The sequence below is a fragment of the Scylla paramamosain genome, chromosome 18, assembly GCF_035594125.1.
Source record: "Scylla paramamosain isolate STU-SP2022 chromosome 18, ASM3559412v1, whole genome shotgun sequence".
NCBI classification, from domain to species: domain Eukaryota; kingdom Metazoa; phylum Arthropoda; class Malacostraca; order Decapoda; family Portunidae; genus Scylla; species Scylla paramamosain.
Window position 1 is genome coordinate 190,829 of NC_087168.1, and position 27,036 is coordinate 217,864.

Below are 27,036 nucleotides of genomic sequence, written 5' to 3' on the forward strand. Positions count from 1 at the left end.
AGAAACACTTGCTTCCCTGTGCTCACCTTAAAGCTAGCATTGGAATCGTTTCGCCTTGGCCGAAATCCTGTGGACCCATCTTCATCTGAGGAGGTGGTGGAGGTTTGGGATGTTGCTAAGGAGTCACTAGTCATTGATGAGGTTGTAATGGTGGAACTTGCAGTGATGTGTGTGGCACTGGCCATCGTGACACACGTTAGGGGTGGTGGCGGTGGAGGAAAGTCATCGGGTAGGTGTTGGTGGTTGGCACTGTCGGGAGGGGCAGGAGGAGGAGGGAGGTCTGGGGTGACATCTGGCTGCAAATTATTCTTGATCCCCATGTAGCCGTAAGACAATCCTCGGCGCAGGTATCCATACTGGCTGTCCTGACTTGCTGCCTCCTTGGAGCTCTCACTGATGGAGTTTGAGCGGCGAGGGGGTGGTGGCGGGATCTTCTTTGGGGTTCCCTGTGGCGTGTTGTTTGAACTTCCACTTCCCTGACTTGAGCTGTAACTCTTTTCCGAATTCTGTCGGTTCAGTGTCTTCAAATTCAGTTCCTTCATGCAGATTTCTTCCCCTTGAGTTGTAGGCTTCTTGAGATTCATCCCGTCCTTAATGAACTGTGGCACTTCATGGACATCTGCTCGAGTCTTTGCAGTCACTTTGGCGACGGGTCTGAGCTTGTTGGCAGTGCGAGGTCTGGGTAGCGTTCCTCCACCTTCGTAATTATTTGCATACTCATTAGTTGGCGTGATGTCACCGTCATCCATAGATCTCTGAGGATGAGATGAATTTAAATTTGAAGGTGCAAATGGTCTTGGTGGAAGATTGCCAAGCGACATCGGACCTTGGGGATGACCTGCCATTCTGTTGTCAGGGTGGAATGTCTGGTAGGTGCCATATATTGGCTCCTCGAGGCTCTCAATGCTGCGTCCCCTGCCTCCTGGCCTGACCTGCACAGCAACAACGTCTGGGCGATACTGGACTTGCCCTGGCCCAGGGAGAGGATGTGATGGCCCGGCTGGAAGCTTTGAGCCAGGAGGAGAGGGGCCTTGTTGACCACTGAACTGGTTGGACTGATGGTACTGGGCTGGGTGCTGTGGCATGGGGTGGATGTGGGCCTGTGGGGGAGGCATGGGGCCATACTGAAGGTTGGGATTATAGTGAGGTGCGACTCCATAGTGAACGCCAGATTCTGGGAAGCCACTTAGTCTGTTATGTTCCGTGTTCCCATAATGTCCTGAGCCAGAGAATGTCCGGAACTCTGGGACGCCACTGAACTGTTCACGTCCTTCGCATTCACGGGGAATCATGATCTCGTGAGTCCCATAAACTGGCTGGCGAGAGTCCTGGGAGGTGGTGAACTTCTTGCCTGCCATGATGTCTTTGACGCGCTTGATGGCCAACATTACCTGCAATATGCATGGTGTTTTAGTTCATATTTATGTGAAGCCTAATGTATGAAAATAGAGGAATCTCAATTATTGTTGTTGGATAATGCTTTAACAAATTGGATTTTTTTTTTTTTTTTTTACTATAGTCTTTATGAACTACCATATTTTAATTTTTTTTTTGTTGCCCTTGACCAGAGCTCCTTTTACATAAAAAGATAGAAAAAAAATAATGAATTGTAACAAGAAAACATGTAAACAAGATTACTAATGAAAAAAGAAAAAACTGTAATAAGAAAAACATGTAAACTAGTATGAAATACCAATCATTTATCTATGCTGCACAACAAATTCATCTCTGCATGAAGAGGAAAACTCCTCACTCTTTCACTGAGTCTCATTAACAGGTCCAGAAGCAACAATTTCCTCACATGCACTTCTAACTGAGTTGAAGGCACAGGACTGACTGTCTGCTTCATGACCTGGCACATTACTGAACTTTTTGTGATTTACTCAAATATATTTTGCTGTGGACATGATAAAGTAATTTAAGTAATAGTTATTAAAATATAACTTCAGTTAATATATAAAGCTGCCATAATATTTTAATAACTGCTGTTGCTTTTTTTTTCATGTTTGTGTAAAGAAAGGACTCCTGAACTAGACAAAAGTGGTAGGTGTGACATTTGAGTTAATATGTACAGCTTGAATTTCTTTTATCTTCCCAAGTGCCAATCCACAACACAGGGAAAGGAGGGTGAAGAGAAGGAATGGGTTGTATGCCACTTGCACCAGCCACAGACTGTGTTTTGGATGCACAGCTGGATAAAGTGATTAGTAATTTCTTGAGTAATTGTATTCAAAAGATGTACAACTGATTTTGAATCTTGATGTCTTGATGATACATCAACTTAATAATTAATCTGAGGGTTGGATTGCATGAAGTTCTGATTTAGTGCAACAATTTCACTGTTGGTCCCTGTAATCACACTTGAAAAGCTTCAAATTTTAGAGAGAGAGAGAGAGAGAGAGAGAGAGAGAGAGAGAGAGAGAGAGAGAGAGAGAGAGAGAGAGAGAATAAATAAATAAACAAACAGTCAGTGCCTGGAAATTAATAAGTTAAAAAGTTATTTACATAATAGCTGACTGCCTTAATATCTTGAAACATTAGAATAAAATATATGGAAGTAGTGTACCTTCTTCTGATGCCCTAACTTAGTGATGCCAATATCCTCCAAGTCTTCCCAGGTGAGCTGCGTCATCTGCTCCACGGAGACGTACTTCTGCTGCTTCAGTGAGGTGGTGTACTCCTCGAGGCGCAGCAGAGATAACCAGTCCTCCAGGCGACCCTGTGGACGGAAGAAAGAGAGGATTTAATATACACAGATATGCCTCATTTTTTCATCACAGTTTTTGGCTACTAACACTAACACTTTACCTTTCATAACATTGCATTTTTGTGTGTGATTAAAATTTAATAATACTTTAGATTCTATTCCCTGCCAACACACATTCTATGCTCACCAGCTACCTTGTCTTTGGTCGGTCACAAAATAACAAAGTAACATTTTCTATTTGGCACATCAATTCATGAACTTACTTGTCTACTACCTGTCATGTGTCTGGCATGCCCATTCAATAACCAAAATATGCACAACTTTTACTGCCATGGGTAAACAATATCTGATAGAAGGTAAAGAATGTTTCTGTAAAATTCAAGAACAAAAACAATTTTTAAACTTGCTCAATCAAAAATAAGAAATAATCTGGCTACCTTATACATCATTCAAAAAATTACATGCTCTAAAAATATTTCAACTAAAAACTACATAAAACAATTCTTACTGGAATGAAGTCAGGCAGTCCATCAGATATGTTGAGTCTGGTTATCTCAGCCTTGAGTTTCTTGCGGTGTGCTGGCTTTGTCACACCAATTGCATTCAAATCCTCAGGTGTCATCCGGGAAATAGTTGGCATGTCATAACCAGCTGACAGGAATTTCTCATAATATTCTTCAAAGCGGAGATCTGTCAACCATGCTCTCAGCACCTCAGAATCCTGGCAACAGTAAACATTATTTTAAAACATGAACACCAGTATTTGTATATTTTTCAAGACATAATTATTGAGGATACATTCTAAAGCAAAACTGTTACATCATCATGTGTTTGTGGTTGGTGTGGTGAAAGCTGTGTGTAGCAGAGTATGTGGAGTAACTGGAGAGAATGAAGTGCACAAGTGAAGTAGAACAGAGAGCTTCATCCTGAATAATTGTAAGTAAATGGGTTAGGTCTCAAATGTACATAGTAAGAAAGCTACATTGAGAATAATAATAATTAACTTAAAGACAGTTGTGATACTACTGTGGACACAGCTTGCTGAGGATAATACAAATTGTTATTTTAAAAGCAGCTATGTGTGTGAGATGTGGAGAGACATTGCATTAGGAATATTATAAGATAATTTGAATGCAATTCCACAAGAAACTACAATAGACACTTACACTAGCCACTGTGCATTTCTTTACTCATTAATGTGATTGTGTATTATTATTTATGGTACCCAGTGATGCAGTGAACAGCAATGTGTCTGGAAACCTGTCACCACAACATAGCTGAGCTCATGACCTGGCATGGCACAGCTGCACACACAAAGGTAACTCTGCTCTCCATCCATCCTTTCCAGTCATGGGCAACAAAGGTGTACCTATAAAAGCACCATAAAGGGTGTGGTAGTGTCCTATGGCAGCTGTAAATGATATGCACCAAGCTCTGAGGGGCAAGGAAATAAGCATCATGGCATGCTCCAAATGGAGGGACTTCCATGATAACCTCTCCTTACTTGACAAGCTGCCTAAGATGACTACCAAATCATTTCAATTTTCCTACAACTTATTTCTTGATGTGTTCTTTGCGATATTTAAAAGAATGATAAAGAAAAAATAGTATTGGCATGAACACAAAAACTGTCCACAAACAGAACTGTTGAACATAGCACATTGTTTTCGGAAGAAATTATGATACCACCATGATTAATCTGTGAGCTATGCAAGTAATGTGGAATTGTTTTAGGAAGAAATTATAATGATACCACCATGATTAATCTATGAGCTATGCAAATAATGAGGCGGCAATTTAAAACTGAAAGAATTACCCACTTAATATGCAACACTCAATGATGAGAGCAGTATCATTATTTTATGAGGTCTGAAAAATTGAGGTCCATTCCTTTTTCTTCTGAAGTCTGTTCTATCTGAGATAAGCTCACCAGCACTGCCTTTGTGATACTGCACCTGCCTGAGCCACATTACAATTGGTCTATGAATGTCTCTGCTTACTACAGCCTTCCTTGTTACACCATCATTCTACCTTCAACTTACATATACGCAACATGTCTAACCCTGTCATCCTCTCTGTCCATTTGTGAAAACCCCTGTACTGTGCAACTTGAAAACAAGTAACATGCCCAACCCAAGTCACTTTCACCCTTACTGTCCACTATGAAAATCCCATATAATCTGGGGGTTTCCATTATTTCACTGATACTCTAAAATTTCATGAGAGCTTCTTAATCCTCACTTTGTCATCTCCAGCAGTAACACTTTATTTATAACTGAGTTCAAGAGGGAGATTTCTAAACACTTCCCTAATTTTGGATAAAGTTTTTGCTCTGTTTTAGAGACTGGCACCTTCAGTGGGCCTTTTTTTACTATCCTTTTTATAGCCTTTGGTCAGTCTTCCATAAAAAATCATCTTTTTTATGTAAGTGAGGCATTGATCAAGGGCATTAAAAACATGAAAATAAGGCCCAATGAGAGTGCCATCCCAAAGGAAAGGTCAAAAGGATCATCCAGAATTGAAGGATAAGTGTTTTAAAACCTCTCTCTTGAAAGAGTTCAATTCATAGGAAGGAAAAAAATACAGGAGCAGGTGAAGTAAAAAAACCTGCAGTAGTAGCATGTGAGTGAACAATGCAGAAGTTGGGAACATTGTGAAAAGTGTATGATGATGGTAATCTTAAAAAGCCCAATTACTGGTGCTCACCCTGACGCCATTGTTGAGGAGCTCCAATACATTGACGTGAGGAGTGTTGTCGTGCTCCATGGACCCCAGGCTGGAGCTGGACGAGTGGTAGCTGTGCCGCAGGATGGATCCACTGTCATAACTCTGCCCACTTAATCTGTGCAAAATAAATACATAGATAAGTAAACAAATATAATAAATTAAATGTGATAAAATAGACTGAACAGGATGATAGAAGATAAGAATGAATGAAATTAAGGGAGGTTGCAAGAAGCCATATGGCCAACACATGGCAGACACAGTATGAAATATACCTACCTATTTCCACTTATTTTTCCTATCTATCTAATCTTTCAAAGTACTCTAATGACTCAACTCTAACAACTTGATTACTGAGTCTATTTCTTTAATTTACCACTATTTTGGAGCAAATTCTTACCTATCTCCTTTTTAAATCCAGTTTTATCAAGCTTGAAACCATTATTACTTGTTATTAATTAATCAAATGGAATGTGATAAAATATACTGAACAGACTGATAGATTACACAATATGCTGATAACCTTAAAGATTTCCATCACATTTCTAACTTAGCATACAATAATGAATGTATAGTGATTAAAAAATCACATTGTACAAGTATGAGGAGTGTCTAAACAGATATATGCCACTAAAGTGAGTGTATAGGATTTGAGCTTAGGCCATACTATCCTATCTCCATATCTACTCCTATTTAATTCAGGTCCTTAAATCATCAATGTCATAAGTTTATACTACTTGCACTAATCCATTCTATTTGACAATACTTTTTGGCAATGCTTATGTATGAGCTTTCTTTACATTTTACTCAGGTCCTCCATAATCTCTGCTCTGCTTAGAACATCAAGTCCATCTCCCTTTTCCTCTTCTTTTTCCTCTAATGTTGGTTGATTAATTTAATTAAAGTGGGAGGAAAGTGAGTGTTAATGCTGAGTGGAACTAGCAGGATAAAGATGAGAGACAGCAACAAAGCTGAAGACTTCCTTGCCATGGCCATCCCCCTCAGAGGATGAACAGATAGATGGAATTAATAACAATCCCATATTACAAAAAAATCATATGAAAATGTATTCACTCTGGAAATGTTGAGATTCATTAGGAAGTGGCAATGGAAAGGAGACCCCTGAGGTATCTTGAAGAGCATTAACTTAGCTGGTGTGCCCCTCTCTTCATAGTGTATCTTGATTTGCCAAGTTTATGGATAACCCAGTATGTGTGGAGTCTATGGCAAGGTTTAAGTGATAGCTGGTGCACCCTCTCTCTTCATAGTACATCTTGATTTGCCACATTTATGGACAACTCAATATGTATGGAGTCTATGGCATGATTTATGAGAGAAGCTCCTGTAATGAATGGCTTCCATCCTTCCCTGATGGCCCTTCATGTACTTAGCCCCTCATCATCTGGCAGAGGCAACACCTCACCTGTGCTGGTGGGAGTGGGTGGTAGTGGAGGCCCTGCCTGAGTCCAAGGAAGTGGTGGAGTTGCGACAGCCACCAGAGGAAGCTGTTGAGCCAGTGGTGGACGAGCCACTTCCTGAGCCTGGACTGGATCGACCTGGGGACTGTAAGGAGAGGTGATAGTCAGTTATTATGAAATGGGATTAGAAATGATGTCGCCTTTTTCGAGCAAGGGACAGATGAGAGACTTCAGAGAGTAGCTCCCTTGCCAGAATGGCACAGAACTCCTAAGTGACTAAATAGATGGATCTTACTGTAAACATATAAATTAGTGAGACAGGTAATGCTGATTGCCATGAAGAAGCAACTCATGTAAGGCTCAATGGGTGAGGCAGATGACACAAGAATGTCATAGAGGTGGGAGACAGAAAGCTTGGAGCTAATGTAAGACTATGTGTACAGTAATGCACCAAGTTTAGTGCAGTACACAGTAGTAGTATCAAAATGGAGTACTGATAACCAAGGGAGACCATTCAACCTCAAACTACTATTTACTAGACAATTAACTAATGGTCGTCTAAATATTAAATTGGCAGGGTTCTTTTTAAATCTCTTATCTCTATGTGGTGTAAGATCTCAACAGAAATGACCAGTATTTTTGTGAAAGATATGAAGTAGCTCTGCCATGTAAGAGTGAAGTTTTTGCTAAAGGTTCTAGTTTGAAAAATTTGGACTCATTCTTGGATCATAAAAGTTTGCTCAGAGTTATAGGCAGACTTTAAAATGCAGAACATTCACCTGCACATCAATGCCCTGGTCCTCAAGTGATGTCTGGTGCTGGTAAGTGAGGTAGCCATATGTGCCTTCAGGCGGCATGTGGTGTGGGGAGCCAGGGGACGTCTTGGAGCACATCAGGTGGGCAAACTGAGGCACCTGTTGCTGTGAAGACAAAATGGGTGAAATTGCTATCACTGCATTATGGATATGTAAGAATGTAATGTAATATATCTGGTATTACAACAGTTAAGTTGGGTGTTAGGTACAGTATATAATATTCTTCTCCTTTCTCTTCGGTAAGCAACATACTGGAGTAGTTATGTACTCTACAACTGACCATATTCACACCATCAATCAAATACACAGTGTAGAAAATTATGTAAAGGGCACTAAATAAATTTTCATACACTACGTAAAAGCCTTGGACTCTTCAAAGACCCCAGGTTATAAAGGCACTCCAGAAAATAAGAACATAAGAAAATGAGATTACAAAAGGCCAGCCCTAAAAATGAAAATAAAGAAAACCCACAGCAGAGAGTAGATCTAAAGATAAGTAGGGAAAGAGAGTAAAGAATGACATTTGCACACCAGAGTGACTATGCCATGAAATTTCAGATCCTGAGACACAGACATTCCGACAAAACACTTTGGACCTACCTGGTGAGGAGCATTAGGGAAGGTGAACTGCTGCTGGTTGTGGTAGTGGGAAGGAGAACTATTGGCCAGGGGCTGCCCTCCACCTCCCCCACCGCCGTCTGTTGTGGTGGTGGTGGTAGTGGTGGCGGTGGTAGTGGTTCCCAGGCGGCCCAGCTGTCCATGGTCACAGCTTCCTCCAGTGCTGCCGCCTCCAGTGACTCCTCCACCTGCTGGCAAAAGATGACATTAAGAAACCTGCAGATCAAGCGACTGTAAGGAAATGGTTAGGATCCAGATGAACTAGCTGACATCCTTCAAACCAACCATCACTTAGCTGACATCCTCCAAACCAACCAACACTTTGCTGACATCCTCCAAACCAACCATCACTTAGCTGACATCCTCCAAACCAACCAACACTTTGCTGACATCCTCCAAACCAACCAACACTTAGCTGACATCCTCCAAACCAACCATCACTTAGCTGACATCCTCCAAACCAACCAACACTTTGCTGACATCCTCCAAACCAACCATCACTTAGCTGACATCCTCCAAACCAACCAACATTTAGCTGACATCTCTTCCTGTTGGCAAAGGACAACATTGAGAAACCTGCAGATCATGTGACACTAAGGTCATGTGACAGTAGGATCATGTGACAGTAAGGAATTGGCAAGGATTCACACTAGTCAATGTCTCATGAACCAAGCAATAATTTGTCAATATCTCTTAAAATAAAGAATAAATAGCCGTTACCTCCCAAGCCGAGTAATAATCATCCGGTATTTTCCAAACTAAGCATTAAAAAGTTAATATCTCATATACTATACAATAACCAGTCAATACGTCTCAAACCAAGCAATAATTAGCTCATATCCTACACACAAAGTAATAGCCAGCTGACATGTTGTAAGTCAGCAATAATCAGCTGATATCTACACAACTAAGCAATAACCAACTGACATCTCCAGAACAAAGCATTAAAAAAAAAAAAAAAAAAAAAAGCAGATTGACACTACACATGGCTGACAAACATAGTATTGCAGCTGTCATTCTCTTGCCATGGGAAAACAACGGCCTCTCCTACATCATCCTTTATATAACCATGTATCTATAAAGCAATGTACTTGTAACCTAACTTGTCGAAGAAACATAATCTCTACTGCCTCAGTACAATTCTTTACCCCTTCCTCTGCCATCATCTTGGTAATAATAAACCGGAACATGAGAATATAAAGGGAACTGCAAAAGGCTTGTTGGTCTACACAAAGCAGTTCCTTATTACTGTGTCGGTTCCCAAAAATGTGGCCTTGATGTTTGGTTAATTCTGTATTCTCAAATGTTTCAGGGTCTTACCTCAACAACTTTCAACAGACTTTAGCAGAAGTTGTTGGTGTTTTCTGGGCGCGTGATAGTTAAACAAGGATTCTGCATCACCAGTGAAAAATGCACCGAGAATATGGGAAATCTCTTCTGAGAATACTGGCTCAGGAAGATGACAGAAGGTATCAAGCATTACATAGAGTAAACTTTGGTAACATTTCTGAATGACCTCACACTGAAAACATACAGTTTCTTCACTAATGTCTCATATTACTTACATCAAGTTATGCAAGTCACAACGTTAAAATGATTTGGTGACCGCTGTTCTCCTTGACGTGACTCGGCGTAGCCTTCATCTCAATACTTCCTTGAGCCTCCGCTTTCCTCATTCACAAGCATTACAAACAGGTCTTTCTTTCTACTGCTTTTACATCCATCTGCTGCATCCTACTCATCTCTCCTGACGTGCCCCAACCTTATCTTCAGCGTTTCTCACTTTCTTCCTACCAAGATCCACCTCTGCATACTCTTCCCCACGCACTCGTGTCTCCTCCTGACGTGCCTAAACCTTCTTACTTCCAATTTTTCTTCTACATATACCTATTTCCAGCAACCTCCTCATCTCTCCTTACATGTACATATATTTTCTCAGGTCTATTTCTCTCCTGTCTAGATTCAACTCCTGCACCCTCCTCGTATGTCCTCCTAACGTGACCAGCCTCCTCTCAAATCCTCCTCTTTTCCTGCCTCGATCAGTGATTCGCAATCTCTGTGACTATCACCAAAGTGCCGCCTAATTTTCCTAGATAGTACACTCGCTCAAAAAAAAAAAAAAAAAAAAAAAAAAAAAAAAAATCAGTGCATAATATGATTGTGCTTCTATATAGTGATTCGAAAGGTGTGGAATGAGACTATCGAAATATATCTCTATAATATCACCACTGGCATCTCAGCACTCCCCTTTCCCAATATATACTTATCGTCACTGGTCTCAAAACGTTTAGCCTGAAGTATACAATGATACTTTTTTGAGCGAGTGTACGAGTGTTCTCGAGTAAAAATCTTAAGTCTGTATCCCACCGAATACACAACTACACAATGCAAACGAACAGACGTACACCAGATAGGAAGCACGAACAGTCCCAGTCATTCTTAGATTCTTGGATGAAAAATAATGATGTAATGTATGAAGGCTGAGGTGGTGGTGGTAGCGGTGAAGGTAATGGTTTGGAAGGATGGGGTTGGGGGGCACTAACTACCACCACAAATGGACAACTAATGGTACTTCTCCATCCCTCCCTCCTTCCCTCCCCTTCCCCTTATCTCGCCTCTCTTAAAATCTTTGCAAAGTGGTTTCTTAGGTGATTTTTTTTCTATGGGCTTAAGATCTTATATTTTTACTCAGGTTTCTCTCTCTCTCTCTCTCTCTCTCTCTCTCTCTGATACTTATGTTTTTATGACTGGTCCTTTAAGATATCCTCAGTAAAAACAAACACTGCTTTGTTACTCCGTCCTGTCACGATACAAGGACAAGGGAAGTGGGGGCGGAGGACAGAACAAGGAAAGGAGACAGCAGGACAGGAAAACGGGGCGTCGCGGAGCACACCATTAAAAAAAAAACAAAAAAAAAAACAGCAGGAAGAACGGCCGTGTAAGAAGCAAGGAAGGAGGCGGGGAGCAGGAAGGAGGGTGGGAGGGAAGGTGGGTAATGAATATATTTCGATTCTTATCAATACGTATGACTGTTGCTGCATCCTGTTTAATTAATTATCATTATTATTTCTTTTTTGTGCGTGTGTTGCGTTAAGTACTTAATTAAATACTATCCAACTGAATTATCATGTCCATCTCACTGCACACGGTAATTAATAAAATAAATAAATAAATAAAATAAAACAAACAGAAAACACACAGGAACAACACTTAGTATGTATTGTAAGAGGACAGATAAGCGATTACATGTTTCTACAATAAACCCACCACCACGCAAGTTCTATTAGTGAACACAGTCACTATAAACACAATGCAAAACAAGTTGTGTGAGATCATAAAGGAATAAAGGAATATAATTATATATATATATATATATATATATATATATATATATATATATATATATATATATATATATATATATATATATATATATATATATATAAATGAACATTATTGGAACAATACTTAAGTTACTAGGACAAGGAAGAGCTGAGCGTCCGTCTCTGCCATTGTTCAGATCGAGTCTGTCCTAACCGGCACAACTTGGCTCGTATTCTTAAAAGCTTCGAAGTCTTATATCGACAATTGTTAACTGGTTACAGAAAAAAAAATAATGTGCTTTTCAAGAGCATTTTCATAATTCTATTGATAATTTATCCAGAATTCTTCATCATCAGTAGAGAAAAAAACAAAAACAAAAACAAAACAAACAAACATGGGAATCTATTACGCACGAGAGCCAGAAATGTTTAAGAATACAAACCTTTGCTCCCGTCTACACCTTCCCTCACCCAACACCCGGCTCGCCACGTCACAACGAACCCTTCACACGACGCACTCCGAAACACACTCAACAACTACATACACACACTGATCTTTGACCCTTTCACCAGTAGCACACTCTTAATCGTAACCCAGCCCTTAATAACACTTTATCCAACCCACTAGTATTAATCACAGAACATACAGTAATACACAACAGTGTACAGGATAAAATAATGGTATAAGGGAATATCATGTGTGTGTGTGTGTGTGTGTGTGTGTGTGTGAACAATCATGTTTTTTACTTTGAACACACACACACACACACACTATGCTTGAAAATATATCTTGACTGTCAACAAATGGTGATGTTCAGAATTTACCTTGTCTCTCTCCGTCAACAAAGTGTCTCTTGAATGATGGGCCTTCAAAAATAGTGTGAGTCTGGTGCACTACTAAGGTGTGTTTTGGCCTACTGACAGTAACGCGTTCAGACAAATGATGCGAACATAAGAAAATTAGGGAAGCTGCAAGAAGCCATCAGGTCTACACGCGGCAGTCCCTGTAACAACTACTACTACTACTACTACTACTACTACTACTACTACTGCTATTACTACTAATTCTTCAACACTTAATGGTACGAAATTCAACACTTGTCTCTCGTCGGTCGAAAGGAAGGAAGCAATGTCGAAGTTGACAAGTGTTAGAATTAAATACCTTGATCAGTAATTTGAAGTACTTCGGAGTCTTAAAACGACAATTTTGAAGGCTACATTATTGGTCGGATTTTAATGTGTGTATTTTTTCATCTGATTATGAAGGATATTTGTTAAACTATCATTAGAATTAGGAAGACATTCTTGAAAATCTCAATAATTTACATTTGTGACTTTTGAAAATATTCCAGACGCCACCGACAAACACCTTTGAAAATGCGTGAGTGAGTCTCGGTAACACAAACCTGACGTCATCACTCCTTATAGTAAGTCTCGCCGGCCACCGCCACTATGACGAAACTGTTCTTTCTGGTCCAAACACACGCACTGTTACACGATGCGCCATGTCGAGAGAACTGGCGTGAAGAATTTTTGGTGGCGAGGGCGCGGCTCCGTCAGGTGAAGGTGTGGGCGTCCCATGTGAAGGCGAGATTCCTTGGTATTTACTCAAGGGACACTCGAGAAAGTCGGTGAGCAGCGTGCCTCGAGGTGAACAGCAGTGCCCGGGGTGGGCCATAAGGACTGTAACCGCTGTGTTCACTCACTCAATGGCACCGCAATAACATAACTCTCCATTCACAAGTTGCAATGTGAATTAAAACCATTCAGCCAGTATTTCTTGACGATATGCAGCACCAACAGCAGCAACATCAGCATCAACAACAACAATGAGAAGAACAAGAACATAAACAACTGCATTACTACTACTACTACTACTACTACTACTACTACTACTTCTAAACAAGAATTCAGTAACAACAAAAGCCAGGGTTCGGTAAGGCCTCTTATATGCAGACAGGAAAAGAGGATTAAGTGACGAATGTTTCTATGTTTATTTAAGGAACAGCGAGTGTGGTCACCGATCTGTAATCTTTTATACTCACGTTTTGGGAAGCGACAACAAAGAATGCATTTTTTTCTTTAGTTTTTGTAGCTCTTGGCAAAGCTCAATCCCCCTATTTCTTTATTCTCATTTTGGGAAGCGACAACGAAGCACGCATTTCTCTCTCTCTCTCTCTCTCTCTCTCTCTCTCTCTCTCTCTCTCTCTCTCTCTCTCTCTCTCTCTCTTCAAAACCACCATCGCCAGTGTGTGCGCATGTCGCCAAGGTCCTCACGGCGCAAGCTGGGTGGCCTCTACCAGACTCCCTCCAGCTGCTGCCAGGCCGCCCAGCTTGTGCCGCGCCCACTCCTGACACCACTTGGCGCTGCCGGGGAAGGCTAGTGGATCTCCCCAAAAGGACATCCGTGGTTCCAGCGACAGTGAAGGCCCGTGGAGGTATGCGGTCGCCAGAGGAGGTAGGAGTGGATATGGGGAGAGACAAGGTAAGAAGAGTGGGCGAGTCTGAAGACGACACGACACACTAGCTGCAGTCTTCCGAGAGTGGATCAGATTGAGGGATGGATATGATGAAGTGAAAGGTGCATAGCTTGTTGTTTTTACACAAGAGAAGTGCTACGGTAAGAAAAAAAAAAGCGAAAAAAAACTCGCAAGATGCCGGTTCCTAAAGAGGACAGTCCAAAAGAATGTCAGAAATTATGAGAAATGTTTTGAAACTTCCCTCTAGACACCATCTAAGTCACCAGTAGGAATATGCGCAGCATCCGGCAGGAAGTTCCAGGGTTTACCAGTAAAGGGGATAAATGACAGAGTGCCGATTAACTCTTGCATTAGGAAAGTGGACAATAGGAGATGAGATAGATATACAAATATACGATAGATAAATAGACATAGATCAAGAAGCAGATAAATAAACAGATACACATACATGGATAGATAAAACATACACATATAAAAAGATGGATAGATAGATAGATAGATAAACAGATAGACAGATACAGATAGATAAATGGACAGAATGACAGACAGACAGATGGACAGAGACAGGCAAGCACAAACATAAATAAATAAACAGACAGACATATAAACAGATTAATACATAAGCAGACAGACCGACAGAGAGATAAATAGTAGAGATAAACAGAGATTAAATATGAACGACGGACAGACTGATACATGAAAATACAACGTTAGCAGAGAGTTCTTAGTCAAGGGCATCAAAGAAAGCCTGCAATAACTAATCAGTCCATAAAATACGTACTGTAGTAAGGTGTTAGTTCACATTATTATCCCCCGACAAATAAGACGAAGAGCGATAGGAACACTTCGAGCAGCCTGTGAAATGTGGCATCATAAACTGTGTCTTTTATGGCACCGGAGACCACGGAACACCTCTCTCTCTCTCTCTCTCTCTCTCTCTCTCTCTCTCTCTCTCTCTCTCTCTCTCTCGTTCGTTCCATCGCTCCTTCCTTCCTTTTTTTTTCTTATACTTCTTCTTGTCGTCATTCTTTTTCTTTCTTTTATCACACGTGTCCTTGCTAACTTATTTTCTCTTTCTTCCTACTCCTCCCCCCCCTCTCTCTCTCTCTCTCTCTCTCTCTCTCTCTCTCTCTCTCTCTCTCTCTCTCTCTCTCTCTCTCTCTCTCTCTCTCTCTCTCTCGTGCCGAAAAGAAGATATCAGAAGAAGGGAAGGGAAGGGAAGGAAAGGGACGGGAAGGGAAAAACAAAGGAAAGGGAAGGAGAGGTAAGGAGAGAGAAAAGAACAGTGAATAGAGAAGAGAAGAATATTAGTAGAGGGAAACATTAGAAGGGAAGTGAAGGAAAGAGGGAGACACGTGTGGGCGGCCTTCCTACACTATTACTCGGCACGACCACGCCCTCCTGAACAAGGACTACCCATTACCTTGCTTGCCCGGACACAAGCGAGGGGTGACCCGGGGCGGAAGCAAGAGGCGCCGCTCCCAACACGCCAACAGCCTCGGGGACACTCGTGAAGCAATTACTGGTTAATGAACACACTCAATATTGTTCATGTGGAGATTTTATTTATTTATTTTTTTAACTATCACTTTGACTTGTGTTGGTTTGTTATTTCTCTTTGATTTTAGTACTATTTTATTATATTTTTAATCTATTTTTTTGGTGATGATACGTATGTGTTTATTTATCCAATTTGATACCAGTAGTAGTAGTAGTAGTAGTAGTAGTAGTAGTAGTAGTAGTAGTAGTAGTAGTAGTAGTAGTAGTAGTAGTTGTTGTTGTTGTTGTTGTTGTTGTTGTTGTTGCTTTTGTTGTAGTAGTAGTAGTAGTAGTAGTAGTAGTAGTAATAAAAGTAGTAGTAGTAGTAGTAGTAGTAATAAAAGTAGTAGTAATAAAAGTAGTAGTAGTAGTAGTAGTAGTAGTAGTAGTAGTAGTAGTAGTAGTAGTAGCAACAACAACAAGGCAGCGACACTTTCAATCTGGGTAGCAGCGAGATATATACACACACACACACACACACACACACACACACACACACACACACACACACACACACACACACACACACACACACACACACACACCTGCGGCAAAAATAATGACTTGAGACTTCTTGGAGGAGGAGGAGGAGGAGGAGGAGGAGGAGGAGGAGAAAGAAAATTACCAAGGACATTTACGTAGAAAGGAATGACGATAATGCAAAATAAATGAGAGAGAGAGAGAGAGAGAGAGAGAGAGAGAGAGAGAGAGAGAGAGAGAGAGAGAGAGAGAGAGAGAGAGAGAGAGAGAGAGAGAGAGAGAAGAAAAGGAGGAAATAACAATAAGAAATATAGGAAAAAGAAGAAGTGAGCAAAGAAATCAAGGAAAGATGAGAAGATTAGAGAAACAGAAGAATAAATAAAGAGGAAAAGGAAACAAACAAGGACATACACGCAAAAAGAAAACAAAAAAAGCCAAAATAAAAATAATAAGCAAAAAAAAAAAATGAAAGAAACGAAGTGAACGAAACAAAGACGAGACAGAGAGAGAGAGAGAGAGAGAGAGAGAGAGAGAGAGAGAGAGAGAGAGAGAGAGAGAGAGAGAGAGAGAGAGAGAGAGAGAGAGAGAGAGAGAAACAATAAATTATCGAGGACACGCAAAGGAATAAAATAAATACAAGATAAGCAGGAATAACAGCGCGGAAGAAAGAGAGAGAGAAAAAAAAAAAAAAAGAAATGAAAACGGGAAGAGAGGACAGAAGAAGCAACTGACTGACTGATTGACTGATTGACTGATTGACTGATTGACTGACTGACCGATTGATTGATTGACTGATTGGTCTTTTGGCGCCGTAACAACGAGGTCATAACTATTTAGGAGAAAGGAGAGAGAAAGGAGGAGGAGGAGGAGGAGGAGGAGATATACTTGTCGGTCACTGCTTCCCATATTTTTTTTTTATTTTAAGAATTCTCTCTCTCTCTCTCTCTCTCTCTCTCTCTCTCTCTCTCTCTCTCTCTGGTAATAAATAATATGGTGATAATATGATAGATAGACGAAGAAAAACGTCATCACTTTCATCACTTGATAATACGATCCCATTCACCACCACCACCATCACCACCACCACCACCATTATCACCACCACCACCGACAACAAAAACAAAAGAAACAACAGCAATAATAATTAATAACATGACAGACAAAGCAGCACGTCATCCGCTGAAAATACCACTGATGCACAACACACCACATCACAACACAGCACGTCAAGGTCACGCCGAGAAAGGGGAGCGAGGAAGTGAGGAAGCGGGGGCGGCGCTGGTGGCGGGGTATCCTTGGCTCCCTGTGACCTCACGCGGTGCCCCAAACAACTCACTCTTTTTTTGTACGATTAATCAGCGCATTACACTTCCCTGCTCCTCCCTGCGTCCGGCCCTCTCCCCTGCATCCTCTGACACACCTGCGCTAAGATCGTCGCTAGGATTTGGGAAGTAGAAGCAAAACACACGAATTGGCCATGAAAAAAGTTGCCGCGGAAAGTGAAAAGAGTAGGAGGCGTTGTCTAACTCATCCCGTTTGCTTCCTAGTAACGTAATCTGGGAGAATTTTGGGGTGTGAGAGTATTAGGTGGTGAGTTGCAAAGGGGATGGGGAGGAGTGGGGAGTATGCGGTGGGGAGGGGCAAAATAGGCGGGCCGAGGGAGTGGGCGTTGGCTGAACACGCCCGCATCTCTCCTCTGTCTCTCTTCACACGACCTCAGATAGTCACTGCCCACTGCACATCCCCCCCCCCCTCTCTCTCTCTCTCTCTCTCTCTCTCTCTCTCTCTCTCTCTCTCCTTTCCTTCCCTCCTCTCTCTCTTCGTTTCCTCTTCGAACGTCTGCACCTCACCTAGTTTTTAATAATACCTCTCAGTTTCATATTTCTCCACCACCTGCTTATGACTTTGATTTCAAGAGAGGAGTATCAAGGCATCCAATATTCTGTTTACCCTACTACTGCAAGGGCAAGTATCTTCACTCTTTCATTCCTTTCACTGGTAAACTCTGGAACTCTCAGTCTCATTGGTCTTCTCACCTACCTGTGACTCGGGCAGTTTCAAGAGAGTAGTATTAAGACACCACCGGAACTACCTAAATTAAGCCATCCCATTGAAATCTCTCTATAAAAATTAATAAAACAGATAATGAGTAAGTGGATGAATAAATAAATAAAAATAAACGTTCTGGGAGGGAACAAGCTAACGGCCCTTTCCCCCCCCACTCAGTTTTAATGTTTTGTAACCTTTGGCCAGCTTCACTTACACGTTAAAACAAATAGAATAAAAGTTACGCACTACATTACTCTTCACAACAACTCAACTACATCAACAACACCTCACTACATCACTACACCAGGCACACCATATCCTACATGCATCACTATTCCTCCACGACTCATCACTATACCATTACGCCTTAACACCCCTCCCCATTTCCTCCCATTCTCCCGGCCTCCATTGCCTTACCTTCCTCCAGCCTTAACACCTCTTCCCATCATCTCCCATCAACCTGCCCTTCCCTCCTTCCTCCATATTTTACCTTAACACCCCTCTCCATTCCCTCCTACTCCCCCTGGTGCACTTCCTCCAGTTCATACCCTGCCCACTCCTCCCCATCACTCTCATTCTTCCGGTCTTCCTTCCTTACCCTCCTCCATGCCCTGCCTTAATACCTCTCCCAATCCTCTCCCGCTTCTCCTCCCCGCCGTTCCCTCCCTCCTCCCTCCCCGCCGCCGCACCGTGTAGGGGTGGAGGCCGCATGATAAGATGGGGTGAGCTTCATCAATAAGGCTCAGAGTCTCCCCGCCACATCTTGTCTCCGTCGTTAAAATAGAGGCTTGCCTTCTCTTTTGTAACCTCCGCACACACAAAGGAGCTGATGACCGTGATTGGTGTCTAGCAGGTGTCGTCTTTACAGGATCCATATCAATGTTTTGGCAGCGCGTGATGTGTACATTGGTCCATATTCAGAAACGCTTTGCTCTCTCACCACGACTACTGTCAAAAGTTACAGAAATGGCTGGCTAACTTCTCAAGAGTGCTTCTCATGTTGATAATGTAGAAATCTTGTTAATCTGTCATTTGAACCATAAAAACTCCCTTAAAAAAAGTCGTGTTACTTCAACTAGAACCTTTTGAATGTAATGGAGGAATGGCGCAGTAGTGTTTCAGAAAATGGTCCATTATCACTACTGGCTGGCAGTACCTGTGTCTTCTTCAGATATGCGTAAGACAATAGGACTTCTGCATCTTCATTATGTGGAAAGTAAAAGTGGTTTATTAAGTAGGCAGGACCTGCGTCTTCTGCTTCCTTAGACATACGTAAGAGAATAATGCTGCTGTACCTCGAATTCTTAGAAAGGGAAAGTGGTGCATCTAACATACATGTGCCTTATTTATTTATGAACATTTTTTAGTAGGAATATTCTTGAATTTCATCTCCATTATAATGTTTACAAGCATTTAACAACAAGTGGCAGTGATCTGAACTGCCACACTCAGACTGGTGTAATACATGTATATCCTCCATTCTGGTGCATGTCGAGGATAACGTCACCTATGCCGCATTCAAACTAGTATAATACATCTTCCATACCAGTGTGTGTCGAGGATAACATAATCTACGCCACAAGTGATGGCGTCTTTAAGTACCATAACACAGCTTCATCTGTTCAGCACCAACACTGCTCTGTTATTACACTATTCAATATTCCACAGCACCGAACACACGCACGTCAAGCTGACCTCCCATCTTGCAAGCTCTGGGAATACTAACCTGGTCTAATGATCGAAGCCAGGCGCAGCAAGGTCTTCACCAACATTTTTTTTCCCGCAGTTGAAATCAGTGCAAGTTTTGCGGTACTTCTCAAGGTTCTGGACGAGCCGAATGATGACTTTATCACGGCGGATTTGTCAAGAAGTCTCAGCGTGAAGTGGGCCGCTGCACTAGTTGCTTCGGAAACTTCTGAGGCATCAGCAGGAGTGGTTGCCTCTATATTAACTCCATTAGACGTAAATCGGATGAAATCAAATCTTTCAACAAAGCAAGAAGCTGCCAAGTGTCTTTACTCAATAAGGGCAAAAAGAAGACAAGATCCCGCGATGGCCAAAGACCAGCAGGTGCAGCCCACCAGCTGAGGCCTCGCGCCCAGGCCTGAGGAACCTGCTGCTGCTGCCGTTGCTCCCCACCCCCCGGCCTCGCTCTGCACAGTGACTTATAACTGGTCAGGAGCGGCGGTGTTTATTGTCGGGGTGATTAGAAACGGAGGGACACGCCCCGCCTCGCTGGTCCTATCGGGGGTCCATCACCGGTCCGGCCAACAACGCAAGGCCGTCTTTTCACACACACACACACACACACACACACACACACACACACACACACACACACACACACCTGTTCCACAATGGTGCATGCAAACCAACAACGTGTCCCCTGCTCCTCACCATCCTCCCCCATCACATTCTTAAACTAAAAAATTACAAACTACCATTACAAAACTCACGCCGAGAGTTTCCCTTCCTTGTTCCTTTGCAAAACTAAAGCAGCTCACTTGATACCGTAAAAGGAGACCGAGCAGCAAGGCACACAAAGCACGCCGGCCTAATCCCCACACACGCCGCCAAGGCCTCGCCGGACAGTCAAAACATCGCCACTGGACTGCGTCAGGCTTTTGTTGTGGCCAACCTTGAGTTCTCGCTTGGCTGGCTCATCGCGGACGTGAGGCTCAATATGGCTCTGCAGCGCCATCTGGCCAGGCAGTCAAGGCGGCCCCGTGGTTCCCGAAACAAGTCCCCGTCCTCCCTATCAGCGCCAGGACCCGCCAGGCAGCCTTGGGGTTTATAGGTGACCCTGACCCCGGGAAGCGGAGATGAGGGCCCCGGTGAAAAGCCACAACCAGTTCCCAGCAGGTGACCTCCCACAACCCGGCTATGGCAGGTAATGCGCCCCCACACATCCCCTTCACTAGGCTCCTAAGTCTGCAGGTAAGGTACGTGTGCACGAGCTCGCCGATTTGCACTTGTAAGATGTAAACAAGATGCCCGTAGTTAGCATAGACACGTGTATTGGTGGCGGTTTTTTGTGATGAATGAAGGCGAACATGAACTTCACGCAGGTAACAGTGCCAGTCCTCAAGTCCCTCGCGGCCAGGCCGTTAAAAAATCAGGATATTTTAGCTCTGAGCTCACGTAAGGAAGATAGACTGTAGTTAACGAGAGAGAGAGAGAGAGAGAGAGAGAGAGAGAGAGAGAGAGAGAGAGAGAGAGAGAGAGAGAGAGAGAGAGAGAGAGAGAGAGAGAGAGAGAATAAAGAGAAGTAGTAGTAAAAGTTGTCGTTGTTGTAGTAGTAGTAGTAATATTAGACAAAAAGAGGGATAAACAGGTCTGCCGCTGTTTGCTCTTTGTGTTCCCTTGCAAGTAATCCCTTTTGGCACTCAAGTCAATCTGGCAAGTGAACAAACAATCAATCATCTCATAACCCACTAATGATTCACATTCAGTATTTCGCCTTCTGTCTCTTCCTCCCTTTGCTGTACAGTTCCCCAAAGACTGCAAGAGTTTCGTGGTTCTTACCCTACGTCACTATTTCTACAGTTAGTGCTCGTCTGAATGTGCTCACTACATGCTTCGCCCTCCTGTGATCCAGCTCCTCTATTCAATCCATGTTATCTTCACTTCTTCACATGGCAAGCTGTGGAACGCTACTCTGTTCTGTATTTCTACAAGTCTCTCCCTCCCATAGTCCCGCTTCACAAGTACCTCTCTTTGCATCTCATTCTATCCGCGTTATTAGATGAGCAAGCGTTTACTTCAACTGGCAAACTGTGGAACGCTATTTTTATCACGAATCTTTCTCCGCTTCAAGTTCCACACAAATAATGAACAAGCCACCTATAAAAATAAACTGCCTCATCCTATATTTGTTGTCTGTTTTTGTTTTGATGAGGGGACACAGCAAAACTTCGATTTTTTTTTTCATGTTTTGTTTGACAGGCCTGATCAGTCTCCTTTTTCTCGAGCATTCATAAAGTGTTGATTATCCGGTATCTGGCCTCCGAGGTGATGACAATACTGCAGTCACCACCACCACCATCACCACAGCCAACACCATCCCACCAACACGAGGAACCATAAGGCACCACGTCCCAGCAAGCACCAGTCCAGTCCTCACGCCAAGCCTTCACTTTGGAGGACGCCGGGACGGGACAAGACCCAATATCTTCGTACGTGTGTTCTTTAGGTCCTCATGTCCCAACCTACCGCGGCGCACTCCCTGCCTCGCCTGCCTTGCCTTGGGTGTGCGGTGCCTGGCTGCCCGTGTAAGGGAAGTCTACGTAACTTTCCGCTGCTGCCCCGCCTACCACACCACACTGCACTAAGCCACAACACACTACACCTGCTCCCAGCCACGCCCCCTTGATCCCATCCAGTTCTGTTCTCTTCTAATCTGGTCTGTTTTTCCTTCTGTGGCTTGTATCTTAACGCGCTTCAAACGGGAACATGAAAACGAAGATACAAGGATGACTCAAGTAATGTAAGGAAACACGTTCAATTTATACAGCTGGTGAGAGAGAGAGAGAGAGAGAGGAGAGAGAGAGAGAGAGAGAGAGAGAGAGAGAGAGAGAGAGAGAGAGAGAGAGAGAGAGAGAGAGAGAGAGAGAGCATTACTTATCACACCAACAAAATTTACAGATAAACACACGTAAAAATGATGAATATTACGAACGAATGATAATAAGTCAAGTCGCATATGATTCTTCTGATGTTCCGCCCCCTCGCCTCCCTCCCCTTTGCCCTGCCCGCTGCCATTACCAGTTAGTTTTTTTTTTTTTTTTTCAGCCCTCCCAGCCACGGACGCGCCGAGCCTTATCAGTCCCGCCTGCCACCCGCCACCCTTTCCGCCCCGCCACTGGTGTAAACAGCTGGCTAAAGGTTACTCATCCACCGCCTATCGACAGATCAGGTAGTGTGTGTGTGTGTGTGTGTGTGTGTGTGTGTGTGTGTGTGTGTGTGTGTGTGTGTGTGTGTGTGTGTGTGTGTGTGTGTGTGTTACTGTTAGTTTTAGTTCGAGTCCTTAATTAAAATTACTCGCATTAATTATAAGTGGAGCCATATATTTCCGTTACCAAATTCAGTATTTCGCGTTTTCAAATGGACTACAATTACTAATGTTTTTTTTTTTTTTATAATACACCTTTGTTTTTTTGGATTTTTTTTCCACAGTATTTAAAATGTACATCAAGAATATATATATGTGTGTATGTGTGTGTGTGTGTGTGTGTGTGTGTGTGTGTGTGTGTGTGTGTGTGTGTGTGTGTGTGTGTGTGTGTGTGTGTGTGTTAAACTCGCATTCTTAAACGCTTTGTTCTCATCATTAGGACTATTTTCAAAGGCCACCGGGATGATTAGTCGGGTTCTCATGGATGTTTTCCCTGGTAATGATGCAAGATCCTTATTAAGACTAATGCTAGCTGGAAAACAACCTTGAAAATTCGAAGACTTTCACTAGAGCTACTTAAAGGTGGGGAATATTTGTTAAGCTATCACTAGAATCATGTAAATACGCTTGAAAACGCAATAACTTTCACTTCAGTCATTTGAAGGTGCAGAATCTTTGTTTTAACTATCACTAGAACTCATGAACACACAAAATCAACCAACTTCTACTACATGCCTGTAAACGGTGAAAAATCCTCACTAGAACCATGAAAACACATTTGAAAAACTCACATAACTTCTACTGCAGTCTGTTAAAAACCCTACTAATTACTACTACCACAGCTTGTTAAAACCCCAACGATTTCTAACACAGTCTCTTAAAAACCCTAAGAACTTGAATTCAGTACACTATGATAACGGTGAGAGAGAAAAAAAAAAAAAAAAAACTCACTAGAATCATGAAAACACTCCTGAGAAAAACTCAGCCAATAACTTTGACTATATGCTGATAAAAGTATTGAGTAAAACACAACAAAAATATTTGAAAAAATGGGTTCTTCTCGAAAAAAAAAAAAAAAAAAAAAAAAAAAAAAAAAAAAAAAAAAAAAAATATATATATATATATATATATATATATATATATATATATATATATATATATATATATATATATAGATATATATAATATATATATATATATATATATATAGTATATATATATATATACGAGTATATATATATATATATATATATATATATATATATATATATATATATATATATATATATTTATATATATATAATATATATATATATATATATATATATATATTATAATTAAATTTCACCTGAATACATTAAAATCATACCACCTCTGAAATTAACCACGTCATCAACAAACACACACACACACACACACACACACACACACACACACACACACACACACACACAACAAACGTCCTTTACTATAACCTTAGGGAGGAATTAAATTGCCACTGCAAGGTTGAGTTTTTGTGTAAGGACGCCTCGTGTGCCTGGGGCTAGAGGAGGAGGAGGAGGAGGAGGAGGAGGAGGAGGAGGAGGAGGAGGAGGAGGAGGAGGAGGAGGAGGAGGAGGAGAGGAGGAGGAGGAGGAGGAGGAAGCAACAGGTCAGACAGTGAGAGTGCGTGAGGAAGTGAGAGTAACTTAAGGTAAAGAGAAAGGGAAGAGAGAGAGAGAGAGAGAGAGAGAGAGAGAGAGAGAGAGAGAGAGAGAGAGAGAGAGAGAGAGAGAGAGAGAGAGAGAGAGAGAGAGAGAGGAGGGGATAAGGGAAGGGACAGAGCAGAGCCGTTCGTCAGGCGGGCTCACCCATCACAGCCTCGCCTCTTATGGCATCGTCTCCCTCGGGTTCCTGCCGCACTGCACCTGCTTACTAAGGCACCTCAGACACCCTGCTGGCCGCCAGGGACCGTACATCACACACACACACACACACACACACACACACACACACACACACACACACACACACACACACACACACACGGCAGAAGTGATGGTGGTGGTGGTGATGGTGGTAATAGCAGTATTAGTAGCAGTATTAGTAGGAGTATTGGTGGTGGTGTTGATGCCAATAGTAGTAGTAGTAGTAGTAGTAGTAGTAGTAGTAGTTGTAGTGGTGGTGGTGGTGGTGGTGGTGGTGGTGGTGGTGGTGGTGGTGGCGGCAGCAGCAGTGGTAATAACATGAAAAAAAAAAAGTGCAAAACTAATATACTAGATTCGTAAAAAACACACAGCAAATGCCAGGAGTGGATAGGACAGCATGCAAAGTTTGGATCACACGCTGTAGCTTTGCGTGGCCTCAGCAGTCATTTCCATCTCCTTGGCCTGAGTCTGTGGTGGCGGCATCCCTCACCCCGGGACACAGGGCCACAGGGACATCCGGGTTTTCAAAGTGTACCTTCCCGGGTTTCCCCATTTACCGACCAACCCGAAGGAAGGATGAACAGCTTGGTGAGGTGTGCGCTGACTGTCCCACTAAGGGTTCCAACCGGGACCTGGGGATCTTAGGTAGGCGCGCTAGTCACTGCACCCTTCAAGCTTGATTTGGTGCTTCATGTCCCGCTGGTGGTACTACAGGGCACTTGGGCACCTTCCTCGCCACTGCCACCATCACACTTCTAACGTGACCTTCGTATTTTGATATTTTACACCCAATGCCATTCAGTATATGGTCAAGAATGATACATTATTTTCTATTTATTGTTTGTTTTCACTGTCTATGAAAGCCTCTCTCTCTCTCTCTCTCTCTCTCTCTCTCTCTCTCTCTCTCTCTCTCTCTCTCTCTCTCTCTCTCTCTCTCTCTCTCACAAACACACACCTGTTCGCCTGGCCAGCCATTAGTTAGGTGGCTACCTGGCTCAACGGACGTCTCTAATCCCATGTTTTCCAGCCTCAATTCCCCGCCCACCTCGGCGCCGCCCTGGCTGCACGTGCTCGCCGCGCCTCTCCGCCCATCCCGGGAGGCGCAGCGCGGGGGGCGGGGCTCCTAATGGGCGGTGAGGATCGAGACCACTTGGGCGGCATCATGTGAAGCTTATGTTTCCCTCCCAACAAATATCCTGACAGCTCTTGTTATTAACGCACGGAGGCACAAACACGGAGGCGAACACACACACACACACACACACACACACACACACACACACACACACACACACACACACAAGAAAAAAAATCGAAGACGAAGAAGAGCAAGAATAAGAACAAAAACAAAAACAAGAACAAGAGGAATAATAATAATAATAATAATAATAATAATAAGAAGAAGAAGAAGAAGAAGAAGAAGAAGAATAAGAAGAATAAGAATAAGAATAAGAATAAGAAGAAGAGAAAGAAGAGGAACAAGAACAACAACAAAGTTCTTTATGAGTATAATAATAATAAGCAACAACAACAACAGAGACAACACCAGCAGCAGCAACAACAACAACAACAACAACACCACCACCACCACCACCAAAAGCAGCAGCAGCATCAACAACAACAACAACAACAAAGGTGTTTAAGGGTAATTCAATAAACATAAAGATAGACTTGTTTTGGCTGACTAACAGACTTGACCACCAATAGATTCCTCCGACAATAACTTCAGGATTTGACTCGACGTCCTTCGCATCCTTCACTAGTACTTCACTTTTTTCTTCTCTCTCTCTCTCTCTGAGTTTTTTTTTCCTGCCATCATTCTTAAGGTAAATTATTTCTTCGCCCCCCACCCCCCAAAAAAAAAGATGGGATTGATGTTGTGCAAACTCGTTCTCTCTCTCTCTCTCTCTCTCTCTCTCTCTCTCTCTCTCTCTCTCTCTCTCTCTCTCTCTCTCTCACATATCCTTGTGGGGGGTTGTGTGGTGAGGCAACATGCTGGTTTTACAGAGAGAGAGAGAGAGAGAGAGAGAGAGAGAGAGAGAGAGAGAGAGAGAGAGAGAGAGAGAGAGAGAGAGAGAGAGAGAG

General features: G+C 42.5%; 1 protein-coding gene and 1 long non-coding RNA gene across 6 annotated transcripts in view; one reads left to right on the plus strand and one right to left on the minus strand.

Moving 5' to 3' along the window:
- Nucleotides 1-27,036, minus strand: part of LOC135108969 (caskin-1-like) — a 106,092-nt gene that overhangs the window by 4,858 nt on the left and 74,198 nt on the right. For 3 of the 5 annotated variants that reach the window (XM_064019876.1, XM_064019877.1, XM_064019880.1), the window contains 7 exons: nt 8,265-8,473; nt 7,629-7,769; nt 6,855-6,994; nt 5,414-5,549; nt 3,216-3,428; nt 2,567-2,719; nt 27-1,391 (listed from right to left, as the gene is read on the minus strand). In XM_064019876.1, the coding sequence (XP_063875946.1) occupies nt 27-1,391; nt 2,567-2,719; nt 3,216-3,428; nt 5,414-5,549; nt 6,855-6,994; nt 7,629-7,769; nt 8,265-8,473 (2,357 nt within the window). The remainder of the gene's footprint in view (nt 1-26; nt 1,392-2,566; nt 2,720-3,215; nt 3,429-5,413; nt 5,550-6,854; nt 6,995-7,628; nt 7,770-8,264; nt 8,474-27,036) is intronic. The other 2 variants (XM_064019878.1, XM_064019879.1) reach the window with 2 other exon arrangements.
- LOC135108976 (uncharacterized) lies at nt 20,690-26,249 on the plus strand. Its single transcript, XR_010272523.1, has 3 exons — nt 20,690-21,043; nt 22,945-23,068; nt 25,979-26,249. It is a non-coding gene; the product is annotated as an uncharacterized LOC135108976 (long non-coding RNA).